The 25,252-nt window shown below is 40.7% G+C and overlaps 1 protein-coding gene across 1 annotated transcript; it reads right to left on the bottom strand.

Annotated features, from left to right (window-relative positions):
* Positions 1-1,844: 1,844 nt before the first annotated feature.
* Positions 1,845-23,887, bottom strand: LOC124798151 (dual specificity protein phosphatase 3). Its single transcript, XM_047261431.1, has 4 exons — positions 23,727-23,887; positions 23,465-23,652; positions 22,943-23,166; positions 1,845-2,551 (listed from the first exon to the last, which is right to left on the bottom strand). Exons 1-4 carry the CDS (start codon positions 23,745-23,747, stop codon positions 2,331-2,333), a joined length of 654 nt encoding a protein of 217 aa, XP_047117387.1. The 5' UTR covers positions 23,748-23,887; the 3' UTR covers positions 1,845-2,330.
* Between the last annotated feature and the right edge of the window lie 1,365 nt (positions 23,888-25,252).

Here is a 25,252-nt window from a genome sequence, read left to right as displayed (position 1 = left end):
GTTTTTATACTGTCTACCAAGAACTAAAAACATTTCTTTCAAAATGTTTGTTAAATTCACTGTAAGATAGTTCTTTAATTTCAACTACTTTGGATGTACACTTTTTCTCCAACTCTTGTACTATCATGTTAACTCTTGGCGTGTCACTTGCTTATGATGACACAATCTATACTATAATACTTGCAGAAGTTCTTGGGCGTCATAAAGTACAACTAATCCCATTATATGCAATCATTTTTTAGACTTTTGGCAACCCTTCAAATTTAGATCAGTCTGACTCAGTTTTTCAGAAAGATGGACAAGAGAACTGCGACTTTCAAGAAGAGCTCAAAGCACATTAAATGATGAAGCAGCACAACATACATGAAAAATGTGGCCTACCTTTAATAGACGAGATGATAATTCTTGTTAAACACCCTGAAGTAGTCTCTCATTTTCGGGAGTGAAAAAACGCAGAATACAATCTAAAAAGTCCATATATGGTACATATCTGCCACATCATGGACAGATAGTTCCATTTTGTGGTTCATACAATGCATATCAATACTTTATGTAAATGATTTTGCAGTACAGAGGCTATGCTTTTGTATGGTACAAGCATGGTTTATGCATCATGTGTCAAAATATCTACAAGATGGTATATTAGTACATCATATTTAGTGTTATACTTTTCAAGAGCAGCTAACAGTGTACTGAAGATAGTCTCCTCTCCCACTTTCTAATTTGACAGTATTGAAAAAGTAATTGCAAGCAGCACCCTCAAAGGACTAAATTTCATACCCAATTCACAAAGGAAATGACCTACATTCTTTTTCATTTCTTCTCCTATAAACATAATGATTTCAGCACACGTGGTCACAATGAAGCATATTACCAACTAATAAACTGTGCGATATTATTTGAATTATAATTTCTGTTTAGCTATTACATATGCAGATCTGAAGAACAAAGCAGCTGCGACTAGTTTTTCTTGATGTTGCTTTCCCCACAACTTTTCACTTTCATTCACAGATTTTCTATACTTTGCTACGTACGATTTCTATGTATTTAATGTGTGATTTGCATTTTGCATGACGTCAATTTTTCATTTAATTTTTTGGCATTATTAGCACAACAGATAAAAATGCACATGTTCCGTGCTTTCCATCTAAGTTCATGAACTTAGCATACGCACCACCACCACCACCACCACCACCACCACCACCACCACAAATAAAGTATTTTCTTTTTGTCACAGAGCAATCCAATTTTCACTAAACTGAATACGGTTCTATTTCCACTACTTCAAGAGGAACATGGAATTCTGGTCAGCACTGCACGAAACCAAAAATAACTAATTTTGACAGCTACGGAAGACTACACAACAGTATGTATCTACATCTATATTCTACAAATTACAGTGAGGTGCTTGGCAGAGGTTATGTCCCAATGTACCAGTTATTAAGTTTCTTCCCATTCCATTCACGTATGGAACACAAGAAGAGAGCGACTGAATGCCTCTGTGCATGCAGTAGTTTTTCTGATGTATAGGAAGTTTTATCACACCCCTGGAGTACTCATTTTAAGCCAGTTCTTTGAACTTTGGTAGTAGACTTTCTCGATATAGTTTACAACTATCTAACAGCCTACCAATTCAGTTCCCTTCGGTACTTCTGAGGAACACTCCCACCGAGTAAATAAACCTGTGACCATTTGTGCTGCCTTTCTCTGTATACATTCAATATTCCTTATCACTGGGTCTACGGCAGTAATAAACTGGTAATTATTACTCCCGACTAACAACTTTAGTCAAACACTACACTAAGTCCCAATAATTTTGCGATCAAATGAGAAAGAGGTATAAATATATTTGAAACACTGTAAAAAATTATTTATTTTGGCAAATATAAGGTACATCAACAGTTTCCAGACATTAACATTGTTTAAGTGAGGAAAATATCTAAAATACATTACAAGTAAATAAATTTTACAGTTTTAATCACAGGTATAGAAATGATTTTATGTGCATAGTACTGTGCTTAACGTTTTCACTTTCTTTTAGGCACATGCTGGCTAAATTTACATGTCATTACTCCTGCCATTGCAAGAGTCAGATTAGTAATGATAAGCTGATTACAAAATTAAAGAGGCTGTTGCCATTAAAAAACTTCAGTTACATAATTTCACAGTGAGTCATCTCCCAACACTTGGACATAATAACAGTTTTCAGCTGTGTGTTTCAATTTGCTATTTGAACATGAATGATAATGACACGGAAGCACACGTTATGTACTGATATGTAAGGACTGGAAATTGTACTCTTGGTAAATATTTGGTGGTCAGGAAAATTATCACAAGTTGTATTTTTCAGCAGCGCGCTGTCGCTCTCTTTTAAGCCTGTTGTCCAGATCAGCAAGCTGCCTCAAAAATCCATTGTTAGGGCGAATATCACGGTTTGTACGCACCATTTTTATTGCTACTGCAGCTGGTAACCTTTCTTTAATCATCAAATATGCCAGAACACATGTACTGGAGCGAGACATTCCCATCAGACAATGGACCAAAACCTTACCTGCAACAAATATTAGAATTAAATTACTTGTGGAATATAGAATAGTTTTGATAAACAATTTCTGCAATGCGGCAGTAGTAGCCACTGCTGCCGTCACTTAGTTTATATACAGAGCTTAGGAGTTTCTTAGAAGCTTCTTTGAAGATAAGAACAGTAACTTTACCTGTTCAATAGCATTCATTACTTATTTGTAAATATTCATGTATCTTGTGAGTGATAGCGTCTTAGGAGCTGACACTTTAGTTTAGCTTTCTTCTTCTTGGTGTTAGCGGAAGCAAACAGCACAGCACCTAGTTTTGTTACTACAGTCCAACTGAAATTACTTGAGAGTTGATGTCTTTCAGTTGCTACTACAGTGTTTCCACAAATGCTGCTGGCTACCACTTGGTTAGAGATGATACATAAATGTGGCTGGTCACTTCACAAATGCTGTTAATGTGTAATGCAGGTCAATGTTGGAAGCAGCCACTGCAGGATATGACAGATGGAAATGGGAGGTACTCTGTCAACAGCTCATTTTAAGTGACCAATGACAAGTCCCACAGATGACGCATTTTGTAGCCTTGAATTTAAACATGCGTCCTAACCTAACTATAACCTCATAATCCAAGAAAACAGCAATCAAGTATCTGCAGCAGAACTAAAATCATGATTGCTTTGTTCACAGCAATTAAAGCTAACCTCTACAGCAAACTCAAGACAAAAATATTCCAATTTCAGCACTAAACAAACTGCAATTTTTCACTGTCATTTGTTACGCAACACTATCCTAACACTGGCTATATGAGCTCCCATGTTACCACCTGATGAGCAGTCATTGTTAGCACTAGGTTGCAGATATAGGCGACAGAAGCAGATTTCAAATGAAAAAAGAATTACAGGAAGAAAAACAACAAGAAATACAAAAGTCAATAATTTTGAAAATGATACCATAAAGAAATAGCAATAAAAGTTACATTTAAATCAATTAATTGAGTAAAATTAATAAAGTACTTTGATTAGATTTACGAATTTAAAAATTTCGCTGTCTCTGACAAGATTCAAACCTATGACCTCTTAGATGTCCGGTTAATGTGGTAACCACTGTGCTACGCCACTACATTTACATTATAGAAGGTCTTTTGTTTATGACTCTGGTGAGCCAACTGCAACAATTAACTGCAGCTTCCAAAAATTCGGCTTCGATCAATGTTTTGCAAAGCTTATCTAATTTAGGCTCTCTGCGATTATAACACCATTATATGCGATGCTGAATCACATTAACTGCACAAGGCTCCAACAATGTTTGGTTAGTGCTGCGCATGAAATGGGGTGTGTGTGTGTGTGTGTGTGTGTGTGTGTGTGTGTGTGTGTGTGTGTGTGCGCTGGTAGACAAAATGAAAGTGCCAGATCCAGTATCCAGGATCCAAACCCAGCAGAAAAGAAGGCCAGACAAGGAACTGGAAGTGAGTTAACTTAATGTGTGAAGTGTCAACTATCAAGTAATTTTAATCTGTCTTGTAGAGTTAAACTCACATAAAGATGGATAGGAATGTATGTTTGTGAATGGATACAGGGAGAATTGGGATTTCTGATGTTGCAGCACCCTTTGATACACAGGACCTGGCCACTTCTCTCACCTGAAGGTGAACAGCAAACAGTGGCAGTGTCACAAACCTCTCACCACAAGACAGAAGTGGGTACTGGCCATCCAATTGTCCCCTCCTACGGCTTAAACGAATCTAATGTTTTGCCCACTGCTGACAGCAAATCAAAGCAATGGAGGATGCATGGAGTCATGTCCACATCTAGGTCTGATTCAAGGAAAGCAGAAAGCTGAAAGTCTTTTCATCTCCTACCCTGCCGAAACACATATTGCACGCAAATGAAGCAAAGTTATTGAAGCAGATTTTTGGAAAATGTTTTCCTTGAAACATAAAAAAAATAAATCAACATATTTTGGATTCATGTTTTTTCACTATGCAATTTTTCTCAATTGCAGAGAAACTATTGGTTAAAAATATCTGATTATTTTAAACTAAGTCTCACATCGCATGGTGAGGATTACCTTTTCGATATTGGTCATATTTATTAGAATTCTTGAAGTTGAATAACTCACTGGCTGTTGTTAGAATTTGAAGTAAAGTGTGAATACCAACTGCTAATATGAGGGAAGCAGAAATTGGCAGTCTGAAATTATCGTATTTCAACCATCTGCAGAATAATTTAAAATTTTATGTATTCATCTGCAAGCAATTTATGAATCCCTTTCAAGAACACACCACGCCTATGTCTACGATATTTAAAAAACCTAAATCTCTTCCTTGCCAGGAGATTCATTTACCAGTCTTCTGTGTAATTTGAATGGTCCAAACAAATTATATATTTCAATTCACTACACAGAGAATCCTGTCCACATCTACGACTCAAGGACAGCAGAAGGGTGACAGTTCAGTCTTATGCTGCTCTGCTGAAAAACTAAATTAAAGCTACATCACATGCTGTGTTTTACTTTATGCATCAGGAAATGAGAATGACAAGTTTTGGATTAGCGTGATTTTCTCACTATGCTATTCCAAAATGATTGCAATCAACTGGATGTCGTTTACGTGACTTTCATGTCCCTAATCAGATCTCCAATGGGGAAAGGGGTGCCAGAGTGTTATGTGGAATCCAAGCCACATTTCATTTCTGGTCCACCTCATCAAAAGGTGAATACTAGGTCAAAAAGCAGAGTTGAAGAACGTAACCAGCTGGGGTTCAATCCTACTAGCCAGGCAGTTTACTACTAGATCACCAAACCACTTGTGGATTGGGTCATGCCATCCACTCTCCCCAGCCACTGCTTCTCTCTTGAGCTATGGCGGTCGCTATTTAGGTGGCAATGGCGTTTTTTTTTTTTTTCCTCATTAAAAAAAAAAAATACTAATGTTTCTGTCGGTTGTTGGAGTTAAAGGGACCAACCTGCAAGGTCATCAGTTCCTTCATCCTTTATGTATCAAAGCAGGAATAACCCTCAGAAGAAATAAAAGGCAAATCCTGGGAAGACTGAGTAAGCAAGGTACACTAAGGAAGAGAGAAAATCAAGGAGAAGTAGGAGGGAAGTAAGAATGCAGGTGGAGGTCCCCAGAGCATGGTACACTTTAGGAGACATGCCCTCTGCACCCCAGTAGTACCACCTCACCATCTGTTACTCCACAGAAACGAGCAACACACACACACACACACACACACACACACACACACACACACACACACACACACACAAGATGATGAAAGTTTGGGAAAGATAAAACATTAAAAATGGCAAACATAAAGGAATAATGAGAATAAAAAGATGGGAAGGGCCGGGCCAGGCCAGACCACTGAGCAAGGGCCACCATGGGACCCCTGTGCCAGAGTAGAAAAGCGATGCCCCTCCAACCCCTCAAGTAGTCATCAATGAGGCCAAAGTGCCCACCTCACAGATGTACAGAAACCAATTTCATGCATGAAACATAAAACCAGGTTACCCGCTTTCACGTCATCTAGCACCAGAGGTAGCATGTCAGGAAGTTTAAAATATCGCCACAAAGCAGCCAAATTTTGGCAGTCTAGTAGGATGTGGGCCACCATCAGGTGGATCTTCACATCAGATAATGTGGCTGTGGGTCAGCGAAGTGTGAGCACTGCGCAGCTGACAAAGGACAACGGATTTCCTGCACGAAGTGCGAAGGGATGGAAGACTGCCATGTGATTGTGCTCTCCTTTATGGTCCTCAGTTTGTGGAGTTCAGGGTGAACCATTCTGAGTTCCACACATACAACAATTTATGACACAGTTGACCGAAAGTTCAGTTCTGGGACCTAATTTCCAAAATTGACATCCTGGTAGTCAACTTCACCAAACAGTCGTCATGTTCATTCCCTGAAATCCCAACATGCCCAGACATTCAAACAGAGACTGGCCATCCAGCTTGATGGAAATCAGAAAAAAGGTCCTACACAGTTTTGACTAATGGGTGATGAGGGTAACACTGGTCTATAGCCTGAAGGTTGTTCAAGGAGTTGTGCACGTCAGAAGCATCTACCCAGTGCAAACACTAGCATGGCTAAGGGCTTGTACGATGGTCACAAATTCAGCAGTGAAGGCACTGCATTCCTTTGCCAAGAAGCATAGTTCACTGCACTGTATGCCACTTCTGAACCTGGAAATGCATCAAGGACAGCCAGGAACAGGTGGCAAAACACCATAGGGTCAACTGAATCTTTCGGTCCAAAGGATAAATCGAGCCAAATCGAAGATTGGAGTACACGCCATATGGGCATATGTGATTGTTCCCTGGCAAGAGGCAACAGTGAGGGAAGTTGGGAGTTCAGAGCACACAATGTAGTCAAACTGCAGTTGTTACCCCGGTTCTGGGTCTCTGATGTGGGAGGTGGACCTCCCAACTAGAAAAATGCACACAGTAGTTTGGATGCTTAGAGGACCTGCGAAAATGTATAGCACAACTGAGTAGCTGTTGGCACCTGATCCATAGAGCAGGAACCCCAGCCTCTTCATAGACTGTTGAGACGGCTAGTTCGAAAGGCTCTTGCAAGTGGGGCCCCTCAGTGGTCTACCAGATCCAGTGACTGTAAAGCTGAGGGCAGTCCAGAACCATATGCCAGACTACCATAATAAAGACAGGATGGATCAGGGCTCTGTTAAGCTGCAGAAGGGTAGTGCGGTCTGCAACCCAACCATTGTTACTGAATCAGTGAAGTACGTTAAGATGTGGCCAGCACCTTCACTTAAATTGGTGAAGATGGAGAAACCACATCAGACAGGCCTCAAAGACCAGTCCCAAAAAGCGATAAGTCTCCACCAGATTGAGTAACTGGTCATTGAGCTAAAGTTCAGGTTGTGGACGAACAGTACAATGGGAACAGGAATGCATGACGCGAGTCTTGGCAACAGAAAACTGAAAGCCATGGGTGAGGGCCCATGACTGCACCTTTTGAATGGCACCCTGCTGTCTGGATTCAGCAACAGCCACAATATAGGCACAGTAGTAAAAGCAAAAATTATTGGCATACAAGGAGGGTGATAACCCACAGCTGCTGCTAGACCATTAATGGCTGCTAAAAAGAGGGGGAAACCTAATACAGAGCCCTGTGGGACCCCATTGTCTTGGATGCGTGGGTACTGTGGGAAGCACCAACTCAAACGTGGGAAGTACAGCGTGTGACAAAGTTCTGGGCAAAAATTTGAAGTGGAGCCCAGAGACCCCACTCATGCAAGGTATAAAAGATGTGATGTCACCATGTGGTGTCATACACCTTTATTAGGTCGAAGAAGACAGCAATAAAGTGTTGATGTCAGTCAAAGTTTGCCTGGATGGCAGACACCAGGCAAACCAAATTATCAGCAGTGGAACGGCCTTAGTGAAAACCACCCTGAGACAGAGCCAGAAAGCTCCAAAATTCAGAGCCAACACAATGACTGCCCCCACAATGTGTTTGAGCAACTTGTGGAGAACACCGGTGAGACTAATTGGTAATAGCTGTGTGTCTGGAGGGGATGCTTAACCGGATTTAGTACCAGGATGGTGATGCTCTCCTGCCATTTGATAGTTCACCCTCACTCCAGATACGATTGAAGATGGTAAGGCTGAGTTCACTGATAGGTGCTTGAGCACTTGGTTGTGGATGCACTCTGATCCTGCATCAAGGCAAAGGGATAGGGCACTGAAGAATTCCCATTCACTGAATGAAGCATTCTAGGAATCTAAGTTGCGTGTAGAATAAGATAAGTGCAGTCGCTCAATCCAATGTGAAAGGACATGAAAGGCGAGTAGATCTTCCAGAATGAGATTTTCACTCTGCAGTGGAGTGTGCGCTGTTATGAAACTTCCTGGCAGATTAAAACTATGTGCTGGACCGAGACTCAAACTCGGGACATTTGGAAGTTAGGAGACGAGGCACTGGCAGAAATGAAGCTGTGAGGACAGGTCATGAGTCGTGCCTGAGTAGCTCAGATGGTAGAGCACTTGCCTGCGAAAGGCATAGGTCCCAAGTGAGTCTCAGTCGAGCATACAGTTTTAATGTGCCGGAAATTTCGAGTAGATATTTCTCAGATGCAGAGGCTCAAGCAAAATGCACCTAATAATTTTCAAGTACGGTGTCTGGATCAGTGAAAACAACACCGTTGTACTCTCCGTCATGACATGCAGTTTATTGTGCATACTGTTGTGCCATTCCGTCTCCCAAAGCCAAAAATCCCCGGAAGTGTAAGACAGAACACAGGTCAGTTTCAGAGATCCCTATTTCCAGAGGCGGTTTCCACGTAGCCTGTTTGACCAGCCTGTTGGCAAGTTCGTTGCCTGGGATTCCAACGTTTTCTGGGGTCCACACAAACACCACTGAATGACGGGACCATTCCAGGGCATAGATGGACTCCTGAATGGACCTAAACAGGATGGCGAGGGTAGCACTACACAGGAGAAATGACTCGCCAGGGCATGAGCGGTTGTGCTCAAGAGCACGAGATATGGCTGGCAGCTCTGCAGTGAAAACACTGCAGCCATCTGGCAAGGTGTGCTGTTCAATATGTCCTCCACGAACATACGCAAAGCCTACATGACCATCAGCCATCGAGCCGTCAGTGTAAACTACTTCAAAGCCCTGGTACATGTTGAGAATCAAGAGGAAGTGATAGTGGAGAGCCGCAGGGTTAACAGAGTTCTTAGGGCCATGCGAAAGGACAAAGATTTTTCTAGACATGTTCCATAGATTATTTTCACGATTATTTTAACGATATGATGTGGAACAAGTCAGATTACAAGATATAAATACAAACACATGGACAGTGGTAATATTTATATTACTGAAATATATCTGCAGCCTAGGTGTACACCATAGAGCTGTATGTAGATGGACCTCAAGGAGAAGTGGTAATGGGAAGGACTCCACTTCAGACAGAAGGAACCAGACGCGAACCGCAATAGTAAGCCCTGACCTGGGCCACCAATGCGGGAGATGAACCGCTGTGGTTGGGAAAAGGAGATAGTATTCGGATGCGCAGGAGAACTACGAACATGTGCAACGTAACTGGCGAGCAGTTGTGCACGCCTAACCTTCAATGGAGGGACTCTGCCTCCACCAGGACACTGGTCACTGGACTCGTTCTAAAAGCTCCCGTTGCTAGGCTAACACCACAGTGGTGGAGTGGGTCGAGTGAACGAAACACTGAGGGTGCCACCAAACCATAAACCAGACTCCCAGTCAAGGTGGGAGTGAACAAGGGCTCTGTAGAGCTGCAGCAGTGTAGAGCTACCTGCACCCCAGTTGGTGTTGCTCAGGTAACGGAGGGCGCTGAGGTGCTGCCAGCACTTCCGCTTAAGATGATGAAGGTGAGGCAGCCAAGTCAATTGTGCAGCAAAGATCAGTCCTAAGAATCGATATGTCTCCACTACTGTGAGTAGATCGTCATTAAGGTAAAGTTCTGGTTCTGGACGAATAGTGCGATGTGCCGATTTCGACAGAAATGCATGACACATGACTTCACGACTGAAAACTGAAAGCCATGGGCTAGAGCCCGACTGCACCTTGTGAATGGGTCCCTGTAAGCGCCGCTCAGCATCATCACTAGTTCTGGAAGAGCAGTACAAAATGCACAAGTTATCCGCATACAGGGAAGGCGAGACCGACAGATGCTGCTAGACTGTTAATAGCCACTAAAAATAGACACACACTCAATACAGAGCCCTGTGGGACGCGATTCCCTGCATATTATGGGGGGGGGGGGGGGGGGGGGGGGGGGCGGAGGGGGGGGGGGGGAGGCAGGTATGGGAGGCACTCACTTGGGCACGGAAAGTATGGAGCGACAGGAAGTTTTGGATAAAAATCACGAGCGGGCCCCGGAGACCCCACTCACACAATGTAGCAAGGATATGATGTCGCCAGGTCGTATCATACGCTTTACGTAAGTAAAAAAAGACGGCAACCAGATGTTTGCGTCTGGAAAAGGCTGTTCGGATGGCATACTCAATGGAGACAAGAGACCTGACATGAAGCCAGTAGGCCACCTGACTCCAGGACCCGACCTGACTCAACCCAACTGCCGACACACCAATGCAGCTTACAAAGAAAGTTGGTGAGACTGATGGGTTGGTAGCTATCCACTTCAAGTGGGTTTTGACAGGGTTTGAGCACGGGAATGATAGTGCTCTCCCGCCATTGCAATGGAAAGAAGCCATCGCACCAGATCCAGTCGAAGACAATGAGGAGATGTCGCTTGTAGTCAGATGAGAGATGTTTAATCATCTGACTGGATCCGATCCGGCCCATTAGCTGTGTCGGGGCAATGTGCAAGGGTGCTGAGGAGCTACCACTCTGCAAATGGGGTAGTATTGTGTTCACTGTGGTGTGTAGTGAACGAGAGGACTTTCCTTTCCATCCGCTGTTTGAGGGTGTGAAAGGTTGGGGGTAGTTCTCCGACACAGAGGCTCGAGCATAGTGCTCTCAAAGTGCTCAGCAATCGCATTTGCGTCGGTAGATAACTTGCCATTTATGTTAATGCCAGGGACATCTACTGGGGGGTCTGGTACCCAAAAAGACATCTGATCTTTGTCTAGACTTTGGGAGGTGACATATGGCCCCCCCAATGTTTGACATGTACCTCTCCCAACACTCCTGTTTCCGTCGTTTTATAAGCTGGCGTACGGGGGCATGGAGATGCTTAAAATCTATTAAGTGCTCTGGGGAAGGGTACTGCTTATGTCGCAGTACAGCTCGCCTATGCTCTTTAGCTACCTCGACGACCACCAAGGGACTGTCTTTCACAGGAGGCACCCTAAAGAACGAGGGTTTTCCGCAGCAGAAACGATCGTTTTAGTGACCTGCACAATGACAACATCGATGGCACCATGTGGGGGAGATTCAGCGGTGACAGTGGAGGTGAAGGATTCCCAGTCTGCGTTGTTTAAAGCCCATCTGGGTAGACATCTGTGGGCATGACACCGCAGGAGTGACAGGAAGATGGGGAAGTGGTCACTACCACACAGGTCATCATGTGCTCTCCAGTGGATAGATGGGAGAAGGTTAGGACTGTAAACCGAGAGACCAATGGCTGAATATGTGCCATGTGCCACACTGAAATGTGTGGGGGTACCTGTATTTAAGAGGCAGAGCTCGAGGTCGAGTTGTGACAGCAAATTTTCGACCTCCCTACCTCAGCCAGTAAGCATTGCATCACCCCACAAGGGGTTACAAGCATTAAAATCTCCCAAAAGTAGGACAGGTTTAGGGAGTTGATCATTCAATACAGCTAATACGTTCAGGGACACTGCACCATCTGGAGGAAGATAAACATTGCAGTTATTTCCTGCGTCATCCTTATCCTGACAGCCACAGCTTCAAGAAGTTTGAAGGATCACAGACAGGTTCACTACATACTGAGTTCAGGACATAGACGCAAACTCCACTATAGACTATTATCGACTATTATAGTCACTACAGTTCCTGTAATATCCCTTATAGCCACCGAGGGCAGGGGTCTGCATTGTCGGGAATCAGGTTTCCTGGAGTGCAATGCAGGAAGCAGGTGAAAAGCTTAACTGTTGCCACAGCTTAGCCAAGTGGCGGAAAAAACCGCCGCAATTCCACTGGAGGATTACACGATCGTGAGACTGGGAAGGCATGAAACACTCAATGAGGCAGTCTATGTCTCAGGGTCCCCCGCTGCCACCAGATGAGTACCTGTGGGATTGACATCCATTGTGTCTGAGGGCCCAGTGAGATCAATGTCCTCAGCAGATGCCTGAATCTCCACCTGATCCTCAGACAGAGCTTGTAGGTAGTGGAGGTGTGGGTGCCACTGTAGTGCCTTGGTTCTTGGGGGTCTTTTCTTTTTAGACTTCTCTCACTGCTCCATAGGGTTGTCCGGCTGTGAGGGCTTCACTGATTCAGTCTCAGGGACTGAGGAGGACCGTGAAGCCCTACAACCAGTTACCTGTGGTTCCTTCAGCCACTGACAGGTGTCAGCATTGCCACGGGCAGGAACCTGGGAAGGGAGTAACCCAAGGGATCCCTTCCTGGCAAGAGAAGCCGAAGGAATAGAAAAGCAACTGGAATCACTCAATAGAGGAAAGTCCACTGGACCTGACGGGATACCAATTCGATTCTACACAGAGTACGCGAAAGAACTTGCCCCCCTTCTAACAGCCGTGTACCGCAAGTCTCTAGAGGAACGGAGGGTTCCAAATGATTGGAAAAGAGCACAGATAGTCCCAGTCTTCAAGAAGGGTCGTCGAGCAGATGCGCAAAACTATAGACCTATATCTCTTACGTCGATCTCTTGTAGAATTTTAGAACATGTTTTTTGCTCGCGTATCATGTCATTTCTGGAAACCCAGAATCTACTATGTAGGAATCAACATGGATTCCGGAAACAGCGATCGTGTGAGACCCAACTCGCCTTATTTGTTCATGAGACCCAGAAAATATTAGATACAGGCTCCCAGGTAGATGCTATTTTTCTTGACTTCCGGAAGGCGTTCGATACAGTTCCGCACTGTCGCCTGATAAACAAAGTAAGAGCCTACGGAATATCAGACCAGCTGTGTGGCTGGATTGAAGAGTTTTTAGCAAACAGAACACAGCATGTTGTTATCAATGGAGAGACGTCTACAGACGTTAAAGTAACCTCTGGCGTGCCACAGGGGAGTGTTATGGGACCATTGCTTTTCACAATATATATAAATGACTTAGTAGATAGTGTCGGAAGTTCCATGCGGCTTTTCGCGGATGATGCTGTAGTATACAGAGAAGTTGCTGCATTAGAAAATTGTAGCGAAATACAGGAAGATCTGCAGCGGATAGGCACTTGGTGCAGGGAGTGGCAACTGACCCTTAACATAGACAAATGTAATGTATTGCGAATACATAGAAAGAAGGATCCTTTATTGTATGATTATATGATAGCGGAACAAACACTGGTAGCAGTTACTTCTGTAAAATATCTGGGAGTATGCGTACGGAACGATTTGAAGTGGAATGATCATATAAAACTAATTGTTGGTAAGGCGGGTACCAGGTTGAGATTCATTGGGAGAGTGCTTAGAAAATGTAGTCCATCAACAAAGGAGGTGGCTTACAAAACACTCGTTCGACCTATACTTGAGTATTGCTCATCAGTGTGGGATCCGTACCAGGTCGGGTTGACGGAGGAGATAGAGAAGATCCAAAGAAGAGCGGCGCGTTTCGTCACTGGGTTATTTGGTAACCGTGATAGCGTTACGGAGATGTTTAATAAACTCAAGTGGCAGACTCTGCAAGAGAGGCGCTCTGCATCGCGGTGTAGCTTGCTCGCCAGGTTTCGAGAGGGTGCGTTTCTGGATGAGGTATCGAATATATTGCTTCCCCCTACTTATACTTCCCGAGGAGATCACGAATGTAAAATTAGAGAGATTAGAGCGCGCACGGAGGCTTTCAGACAGTCGTTCTTCCCGCGAACCATACGCGACTGGAACAGGAAAGGGAGGTAATGACAGTGGCACGTAAAGTGCCCTCCGCCACACACCGTTGGGTGGCTTGCGGAGTATCAATGTAGATGTAGAAGATTTGTGCTACTCTGGCTGGGAAGTGGGGACTGACATCCCCGATGGTTTGGGGGGGGGGGGGGGGGGGGGCGATGGGTGTTGCTCCTGAATTACGTTGTGCAGGAGCAACAGGGAGGGAAGTGCCCTCATCCATCAAGGGGGCAAGTGGAGTCTGACGGCTCAGAGCCAACTGTACGCAGCGGGACAGAAGATGGTAGAACCACTGTCATAGCGACAGCGTAGTTTGACGTTATACGCACAGGATGTAGCCTCTCATTCTCTCTTAGCCTCAGTGTAGGTCAGTCTGTCCAGGGTCTTTTATTCCATTATTTTTCTTTCTTTCTGGAGAATTCTGCAGTGTGGCGAGCAATGCGAATGGTGCTCTCTGCAGTTGACGCAGATGGGAGGCAGGGCACAGGGAGTATTGGGAAGTCAAGTACATCTACAATCCCAACAGGTGACATTGGAAATGCAGTGGGAAGACATATGGTCGAACTTCCAGCACTTAAAGACCGCATTGAGGAAGGGATGTGTTGCTTTACGTCACAGTGGTAGTCCCATCACCTTGACCTTCTCGGGTAATGTGTCACCTCTAAGGCCAAGATGAAGGCACCGGTGGCAACCTGATTATCCCTCAGACCCCGGAGGACGCGCCGGACGAAATGGACACCTCACTACTCTATAAAGATCTTTTGGGGCATGATGGGAACCAACATCCCCAGCTTGTCACAGACGAGTAACGCCCATGACGCCCAGCCCAGAAAGCTCTCATTTTCTCTTTGTATCTTTGGCTACAAAGTTAGCTTATGAGTGAGGTGAGTACTGACGCTATTTCAACAGCATTCTTACTCATGTTTTGCATTTTTATTAGAAGACAGCAAGAGGAGGAAGCTCAGATCCAGGGAGGGAAATTAGTGGAGTTTCAAAAACATTTTTAATTATATAAAATAGTATAATGAGATTATGGGCGTAACTGTGTCCATATTAGAAGCTATACAAGCTACAGGAAAAATTGAATAATATGATGAAATGTTAAGTACAGTAACACAACCCAATTCAACAGAACCGACAATCTGGCACGGACCGAGGGATCATACAAAATCTCAAGTGCTGGTACAGAGGAATGTCTGTGCAAAGCTGCTAAGCTAAGATTGGAGTTTTAAATACAAAGACAAAACAATATGACAAAGACTTTACTTTCATGGTTTCAACTGCTTGGAACTATGTGAAAAATACAACACTGCACAATGTCTGGAGAAAACTATGGCTTAAACTGGTCAAAGAAGCCAAGATGAAATGCAATCTAAATAAAGACAGTTGACAATTGTTCGCTTTTAAATTGTATGAGTGAAATTCTGTGTCCACTAATCAACTGAGAGCATTTTCAACATAAGAGGTTGATGAATGGATCAACATTGACTGAAATTTAGCTATCAAAGAAGAGATGACTGACAATGTGATATTACAAAGTGTTTTCAACCCACAGGATGCCCAAGAACCAGTGACAAATAAAAAATCCCAAGATTCAGCTACTTGGCTGAGGCTTCAGAATCCATAAAAACTTGTGAAATTCACTGAGAATAGCCAACAATACAACACTTCTGAAGTTATGATTCATTACATCACACTTTTCAATGCAAGCAACATGTTCCAGCACACTCATAAGAAAATTGTGGCTAAACCCACCTCAGTAGATAAAAGTCAGACATTTTTTATGCCCTATACAATGTGAAATATCTGTGCCATTTCTAAAGACAGTGTTTTCCAAAGAAACTACACAAATTTCTTGATAAACATTTGCAAATCGGTTGTGTTTATTTCATTTGATAGCCGACGTACAAAAAATTATTTGTGTATACTGATCTTTTTTAAAACTTTGAGCTTTAAACTGATTTAATAGAACAGTACAGTATTCAACATAAGTTTGTATTTACAGGGAAATTCTACTTGCTTTTAATTTTTTTATACTATGGTCTCTCCTGTTTGATAACTAATGGTTTCCTGTTTTTTTTTTTTGTTTTTTGTTTTTTTTTTTTGTTTTTTGTTTTTTTTTTATGTTAAAACTATGGGTTCTGATTATAGTGCTTTTTTAAAAATCAGAATTTTAAAGGTGACCTTGATAATTCGACATCGACAGACCCCAGAGCATGACTGACCAAGGCCCTACTGTACTTTTGAATTAGAAATGAGAGCATTATACGTTGTTTGAATGTAGGCATTTCCCAAATGGACTGGTTGAGATAAAAGGGGGGGAGGGGGGAGGAAGGTGGCGCAGGGAGCTGGAACTGTTTTACTGGTATTGTTCGTCAAGTGTCAAAAGTAAATGTGAAGTCTGATGACAATAATAATAGATAGTAACTATGGTATTTTAACACTTCATTTTGGCATACATGATGCTGCAGCATCCTTTCTACAAGGTAACATTACAAAATGCCACATTCTTGAGGTACTGGGGTTTCCTGCTGGCTCCCAGACAGTAAGTGCCATATTGGCCTTAGAGCAAGCTAGGCTAAAAAACACCAACAACTCGGTCCCACGTTTACTAAAGAAAACATAGCAGATGGAAAGAAGTGCTTTGAGAAGACTCTAGGACACATGTGAAGGTGAAGACCATACTGTAGTTATACAGTAGTGCTGTTCTAAGTTTGAAGTCAATCCTTTCCTTTTTCCATATTTAATGTACCTTTCCTCAGCTTTCACAAAAAGGTAGAACCAAAAAGTTTTCTGAGAATGTTTAGGTAGTTACTGGGTATGTACTGAGTAATAAAAGAAAATTATAGTCGCCGAGCTAGGCAGTGCAATATTGTCATTCCAACAGCAACTGGATACATGTGAGCATGAACTGTAAAAAAAAAAAAAAAAAAGAAATAGTTCTCTAGCTAAGACAGATTATAAAAAATGATACCTTCAACCACAAATAATTTTACATTGGAGGGGTCTCCATTCCTCTTCTCCTAAACCACAAAATGAACTCAAAAGATACCAACAATTATTTTCCATTTGTGTGCTTTCATTACCAACTAATGGCAGCTCTCAATGTCTATACCTGGATCAGAATAAAAAACTGAGAGTTGAGTATGAAAGCGGAAAATTTGTTAGTCCACCATTTGGGACAAGGCCATTATGGCTCTGGTAACAACAGCTGTGACTTTCCTCACTGAGTTCATTCATGTCTTCCCTGCTTAAGTGCAGTATTGAGTTTGCTTTGCAGGACAAAAGTCTTATCCCTTTCTACACAATTTCAGAGTTCCCTTCACACATTCCAAAAGAGACTTCAAATACAAGACGGGCATATAACAAGTCACAAAAATCATGTTAAGGGCAGTAGTTGTCATCCAAAGCTGACTTAAATGGCAGCTGAGGTAGCAGAGTGATATAACTGTGGAGAAGGCAGAATGCACGACCAGACCAAACTCGTGCTCCGATTGGTTGTTGCTTGGTAGCTGCCTGTGAACAACTAGCTGTCAGTCACTTTGTTATTTTTCTCCAAGTACAGTCACCTTTATTCTACAACTCAACTGGTAACTACTCAAATTTTGCAAGAGTCTTTCCTTCCTGTCACTCTTACTTTCTCTTTACAGCACAAGATGCCTACCAGCTATCATGCTAAAACCATAGATTGTGGTACCACTTGTCAGGTTTGAACTGTGATGTCAAGATAGTCAACACCTTTATTTTAATCTTATGCAATATAGGGACCATAATGTCACTCATTACACAAACAAAAACACATAACATGAACATTCAACTGAAGAAATAACATGAAATGATGCAACCAATTGTGAGAATTAGGGGTTTTTGAGCTGGGACAAACAAAATATATGACAATCGTAATAATGAAGGAATACTAATACTAAAGCAAACCTACAGCAAACAAAATCCACAGCAATCAACAAAACCACACACAAATAAGTCTGTGGTACCATGAAGGCAAAACTACCTTAGGTGACTAATACTGAAAACCTTACCTCACCAATGAAAGCAAAACAACTCCACAATACATACTAAACATAATTCAACATAATTACCAACACAATTCAAAAATACATAAAAAGTTGCATTAACAACACTTCTGATATTCAAGAGATACACAATTAAGCACTTGGATAATGCACACCATACCGTCCCCTACAATTATAAAGTATCGTATGCGACCTTTTTTTTGTGGATATCAGTTATGGTGTTTACAATGAATCCCTGGACATTGTGCATCGACTTAAAAAATTTCTACAGCCTAGACCTTGATTTCCCCATTACTAGTGTTTTGCATTTCGATTATTGTACCACCTTCGATAAGCATCTTAATCCCACAAAAATATTGTACACACCTCAATGGTAATGCGGAATATCTTAACTCGCAGAACTACTTTATCATAACCACCATGAATGCACCAAAAATACAGCATGCACACAGCTGTCCCAAATGAGGTGGCACACCTATTGATGGCATTCCTGTGGTATCATCTCAATATTGAAGAAAAAAGTCAAAGAGATTATGCTTGCCTTCTAGAATTGGCAACTTGACTAATCTTTAAAGACTTTATGCTGCCAACGGCAAAGAAAAAGACCAGTCAAACAAGGCATTTTTTGTAGGACCTTCAAAAGAGAATTTAGGTTTTCACATCCCAAAAAAGATAAATGCTACCTTTGTGAGAGTCAAGTAAACAGAAAATGAAAATTTGGACTAAGATTTCAAAGTAAGTTATGAGGTGCATGAGCAAGACATTAAAGTCAAAAGAAGTTTGAAATTCCCAAAAAATTCTCTGTGCATCATTTGACCTTCGGAAAGAGTTGAATACGCCCTATTTGGGAAGGATTTCTCTATATAATTTTGCTGCGTATGAAAGTAGGACTAGGAAAAGATTATGTTATATTTGTGATGAAACACAAGGGCGGGGGGTAAATGAAATCTCCACAGCCTTAATGATGTATCTAAAAAGATGTTCACTGTAATGTGCAACCAACTGAAACCATTTCTTTGTGTAGTGACAACTGCATCAGTTATAACTATAAAAAGCAAGTCCTTATGACGCATACATTTCTAAAATCCTCTTAACATATAAAACAAATTTAATTATCTCAAAAGTCTGTTGGTGAACAAACTTTTACCTCAAATCACGAATTAAAGACATTGGCTAAATGAAGGAAGTAGTGAACATACTGGGACACTTTTGCATACTTCCAAGATTGAGCTAATCTCAATGAACAAAAACTAAATCAGTGTTTGTAAAAAAGTTACGTAAATGGTTAAGCAAGTGAATTTATTTTTGGTGATATAAAAGTGTTAAGGTAAAGTTGCTCTTTAAGAGTTGAAGTTCTTTCTGCTAAGTGTGATCTGCAGAAATTGTGCAAATACCTTGGTGAATATCGTTCCTAGAGTACTGTGGACACCTGATCAGATACAGAAGAGGAGGATGACATTCCAGAAATGCAGGAATAAAGAATAATTCCATTACTAGGACTCAAATAATAGAATTCTACAATTTTTTACTTTAGGGCAATTCCATACTGAGTGGCCCAATTTCGGAAAAAGTTTCTGCACGACTTTCACATATTTACTGAAATTATGTGAGGACATTCATACATGTTCCCAATGAACATTAGCAAAGTTTTACTTCTGTCAATTTAATACTTAAATTTAGTAATTTGTTTGGTCCCACAGAGCATCTATCTATAGTGTTCCCCTGAGTCTTCCCCAAATTTGAGACATTGATGGGTCGTCTGAATAAAACTGAGAAAGTACTCGATTCTCATAATTTCAGAGAAAATTCCCAGGTTCACATGAATAAAGTGGGTCAGAGAATATACTTCACCTGACAATGTTCTCAGCTTGAGTATCAGGGTGTGGGAATGTGGGAAGGCACTCAACGCGAGGAACATTCACCGATTTCATATGAATAAAACTAGTGAAGTTCCTTACAAGCAGACAACATTCTCCATTTTATTTGAAGGAAGCTCTGCAGCATATTTTGAGCTGAGTAAGTTCTGTTGAGGTTAAGTTTCACAGAGTTTTTTTTTTTTTTTTTTTTTTTTTTTTTTTTTTTTTTTTAGTAAAAATGGCTGAATTTATGTGGCTCAGAAGGCAATAAAAGATAAAAACATCAACCATGCTACATAGTAAAAATACATACTAATAGTTCTCTATAACATTACTTCATTCTAAAAAAATGTCAGCAAGTTTGCTAAGAACTTCACCAAAATTTACCCAATGCGACAATGGTGTAACACTTGAAGACTATTTATTGGATGTGTGCTGCAGCTGTTTCACAACAATTTTACTACCATGATCCTCACTGCCTTGGTTATGCACATTTAACTGAAGTTTAAAACTAGTTAGATTCTGTGGCTACATCAGAAAAATAGACAAATACATCAGAACGAGTTGTGGCAAAAAATGCCGTCTCTTTCAAAGTTTTTTTGAGTTATTCAGATTTTCCCTCACTTTCTAGTCATCAAGACTTGATATTGCAGGTCTCATAGCACTAATCAACAGTAGGGCATAATAAATGATCTCTCATTTAATTTGAGTACCAACAGAATATGAACCCATTTTCAATGTATCACCAGCTGATTCTTTTTTTAGCGCCTTATATACCCACACTATAAAGCCAAATCTAGTGTTTTATGTGGTTTAGAACCTGATTTTTCTAATAAAAACTTTTTAAAGGAGTCTGCAGAGTTCTTTAATGGGCCACAAAAATAGTCATTCGGGGTTTTCAGAAAAATCTGACTTCACCCACAGTATGTAAACTATTTTAACAGAATAGGTAAATGAAATTTTATATTCTAGGCCCTTGTATTTGTAAGTTATTATATGCAAAGATTCAGGTCTATACCACAATTACTTCTGGAGATATAAAAAGCTTAACTTCACATATTTTTCATTTGCATATGTTTTGGCCAATTTTTCAAGTTATCCTTATGAAAACAGCTCAGGAAAGAAAGCACAAAATGTTGTACGACAAGATAATACTGGAAATGACGTGTCTCAAAGTTGCCGAAAACTCAAACGTACACTGTTTATAGCTGCACTATGGGGATCGAACAAATGACTATCAGCGGAACTATTGCATTAGTGATCTTGAAACTTTACCAATGTTCAGTGGGAACATTTCCAATATTTATACAAAATTTCATCAAAATCTGTGCTGGTCACGGGGGAACCTCTAGACCACTTGGGATGGAATGACCCTTGATATACTGAAATCACAATTTTGCTTCGCTGCAGAGGCAGTATCGGGTTCAGTAATGTTACTGTTAGTAATAATTAAATTAGTTAACATTTAAAATATTTTTTCAGCAGACAATCACCACCTATAACTTAAAATTTTCTAAACCCCAGTAAAATGAATCTTTATTGCCACTGCCTATCGATTTCAATGCTAACAAATGAAATCTTACACATTATTTTACTGATTTTTTACCAATTGAAACTATATCCAATTACACGTATGACAGCCCCCCCCCCCCACCATAGGTTGTCCTAACACCATCACATACACACACCCCTGGCACGAGATGCAGCAACTTTGGTCTATCTTGTACTTTCTCCACGAACATAACACTTCATATAACCAGCAATTAAGCCAAATAATTGTACGAATTTAATTGTGGTCAACATGTCGGCTCTCTTTGTTGCATGCAGAGACCTACTCATGAACTCCGTTATCAGATCCGTAACTAACGGAAAACTAAATATAAGAACTCCAAACAACACACTTTACTAATAATTCCAAACTCAAAAACTAATTTACTATCCACAACTGACAACATCAAATAATTCAACAAACTGCCAACAGTCTCTCCAATATTCTTCTTGCAAACAGCATTCTGAGTATACTAGTCACTAACAAATCAGAAATAAGCATCCAACACTAGAGAGTGGCTCCATATAAACATGATCCACCTCAAAACCATGCATCGCTATGACATCACAATCTGATACATCACATGTCAATGCACCGGGAGGTACTGCAAACTTCAGCTGACCCATTCTCATTAAATGGCAGTATAAGATACAAGATAAACTAATTCAAGAACAGAATCTGACACTATATAGGTAGCACAGAACAGAACATAGGAACAGACACGTGTGTATTATTAAAGTGAAACTTTCTTCACGTGTCGTTGCACTTTCTAACCCCCACGTGTGATGGCATCCAACAACTAAATAACACTAACAACAACAACGGGAATGAAAATGCCAGTTCAATGAACTCTTAGCAATTTTAAGGAGTATACTGGTTAAAACTATTTCATGCTGAGCATTTTGTTTAGTCAGTTGAAAATGTAGCACACTGTTACGCAAGCAAATATAAAGAAACTAGTGTGGCAATATACATCCTTAGAAATGAAATTAAGCCTCAACACAATAAAATAAGCATTGAATCAAGTCAATCATTTAAAAAAAAAAAAAAAAAAAACTGCATGTAACAAAATCTTTTGATGTGTGTTAAAATAATCCCAAACGTTTTGGCACTACCATTTGATGCACAGTAGAAACTTGTGATGGAAGTTGTTATGGCTCAATGTTGTAAGGTGTTTTTCGGAGCCTATACATTTTACTATCACAACCAATAACAATAAACTTCGAGAGTGTTTTTTGATAGGATGTTCAGCACCCAAATAAATACGTTCCCAACTGTAAAATGTTTTCACTCGTCCTTATCACTTTAGAGCTACGTGGGGGGGGAAAAAAAAAAAAAAAAAAAAAAAAAAAAAAAAAAAAAAAAAAAAAAAAAAAAAAAACCACCACCAACAGTTGCTTCATATGACTAAATAAAAAAGCCTTAAACGAACTCTAAAATTTCAACAAATTACTGCACAAGAAAAGATATCTTAGTAAGAATTACCTCCACTTTTTATCGCTTCTTCAATGAAATCAGCAGCTTCCTCAAAGTATAAAGCAATATTTGTAACTGGTAAATCTTGCAGCTGAAGTCCCATATACTTTATGCCTGAATCTCTATAATAATCTCTGCTTGTATTTACCATTCCAAATCTGTTGCCTTCTGCAGTATTCAGAACATGAGTGACACCGATCTTTCTTAGATATTGCTTGTTTTTTGCGGCACCCCTAATGGACGAACAAAATATTTCACACTACAGGATCACAAGATGACATTCAGTAATTTCTAAGCGTTTAAATTTTATTCACGAAAAGCAACTATAAATCAAGGTCTCACCCACAGAACAATAGGCATATACCTAAACGCTCATTGCATAAATAGAAATATGTACATTTCAAGACATGGTCCTTTATAACACAGCGCAACAAGCTCCATCTTCCAGACAAAATTTACAGCATCCCTCAAACATGCAGGGAAGTATTCTGTGAGCATTACCCACAAAAAACACAAAATGACAGTACTCACGCATCTCCTATGAGGATATTTGGGTAAACTTCGTCACAGTCGACACCTAGCATGATCCTGTCTTCCAAATCCACACGCCGACTTTCTGAACCAGGCAAAGGTCTGAAGACTGTTTTCGTCGAATGAATGACACTTAATAAAGCATGTTCAGTTGTCTCGTTTCCGTTATTGAAATAACCAATTGGGTGCTGAAAAAAATATCTTTTCATTCGTAAACTGTTCAATAGCATTAAACACCACTCAGGTATCGTTCACCACATACCTTATCACGCCAAGACATCATTGCAACACCAACGGCTAACTACGTTCAACAATACTACTGGATTCTTAAAACCTTCCCATCTTTGGACAGTTCCACCACCAACACCATTTGACTAAGCCCTTGATGAAAAAAAATATATCTATCAAGACTACATCCTAGCAAGATCTTTGGTTATAAAGTTACACAACACGTCCATAGATACTGTTTGTAGATTGGATTAGATTAGATTAATAAGTGTATTGTGCATTCTTTCAAATTTTGTCGTCGGTGAGCAACACACATCAATTTCAATAACTGTGTTGCACTATTATATATTACGAAATGCTGCGAGACAGAATTGAATATATGCTTAATACTCTGAATGAAGGACAAGTTGAGAAAAAATGGAATATCATGTACAACTTCTCGTTAGTACCAACACTTGAAACATGGGCATCGATTCAGATTCTAGCAATTTGAAATGATTGTGTGATATTATTATTCTAACAAATCTCAAATTGTTCAAATATATGTGTGCATTATGTGAAATTTTATCCAGTTTTGTCATTGTAATTTGGTGTTGGCTGTGTGGTGCGAAAACACTAAATGTCATTTTTGAAGAAATAAATTTTAAAAAATCTAGAAGTACGGAATCAACTTGAGATCCCATGTCGATAGCGACCATTACGTAGTGCGAATAAAGAGCTAGCTGCATTTGCACAAGAACGATGTTTTCTGAAACCATGCTGATTACGTATCAATAGATCGTTCCCTTCGAGGTGATTCATAATGCTTGAATACAGTATATGCTCCAAAACCCTACTGCAAACCGACGTCAATGATATAGGTCTGTAGTTCGATGGATTACTCCTAAACTCAAACACTGGTGCGACCTGCGCAATTTTCCAATCTGTAGGTACAGATCTATAGGTGAGCGAGCGGTTGTATATGATTGCTAAGTATCAGCATAATCTGAAAAGAACCTAATCTGTACACAATCTGGACCTGAAGACTTGCCCGTATCAAGCGATTTGGGCAACAGCCTACACTAAACTCGTTCGTCCTCTGTTAGAATATTGCTGCGCGGTGTGGGATCCTTACCAGGTGGGATTGATTGATTGATTGACTGATTTTTATTGTTGTAGAGACCTCAGAGATCATCTGAGGCATTACAAAAGTCAATCTTACGTAGTATAAATGTTACACAAATAATTACAAAAACAAGAAAAATATTACACAATATAAATATTACACAAATAATTATGGTACCTTCACACAAAAACAAAACAGAGAAACTTCTGGTACAAATTGATATTGCATAGTAAGTTTAGCCAATTACAGACTCCCATTTTGACGGAGGGCATCGAAAGGGTGCAAAAAAGGGCAGCTCGTTTTGTATTATCACGTAATAGGGGAGAGAGTGTGGCAGATATGACACGCGAGTTGGGATGGAAGTCATTAAGGGGAGCCGGAGCTGCCTATGCTGCACATGTTAAAATCACTAAGTTTGAGGAACATTTATGAATAAACTGCTAAATAGAAAAATT

Source organism: Schistocerca piceifrons, chromosome 5 (assembly GCF_021461385.2).
Source record: "Schistocerca piceifrons isolate TAMUIC-IGC-003096 chromosome 5, iqSchPice1.1, whole genome shotgun sequence".
Taxonomy (NCBI): Eukaryota; Metazoa; Arthropoda; class Insecta; order Orthoptera; family Acrididae; genus Schistocerca; species Schistocerca piceifrons.
Note: the sequence above shows the minus strand (reverse complement) of the source record. Positions and strands in the feature narration are given on the sequence as shown.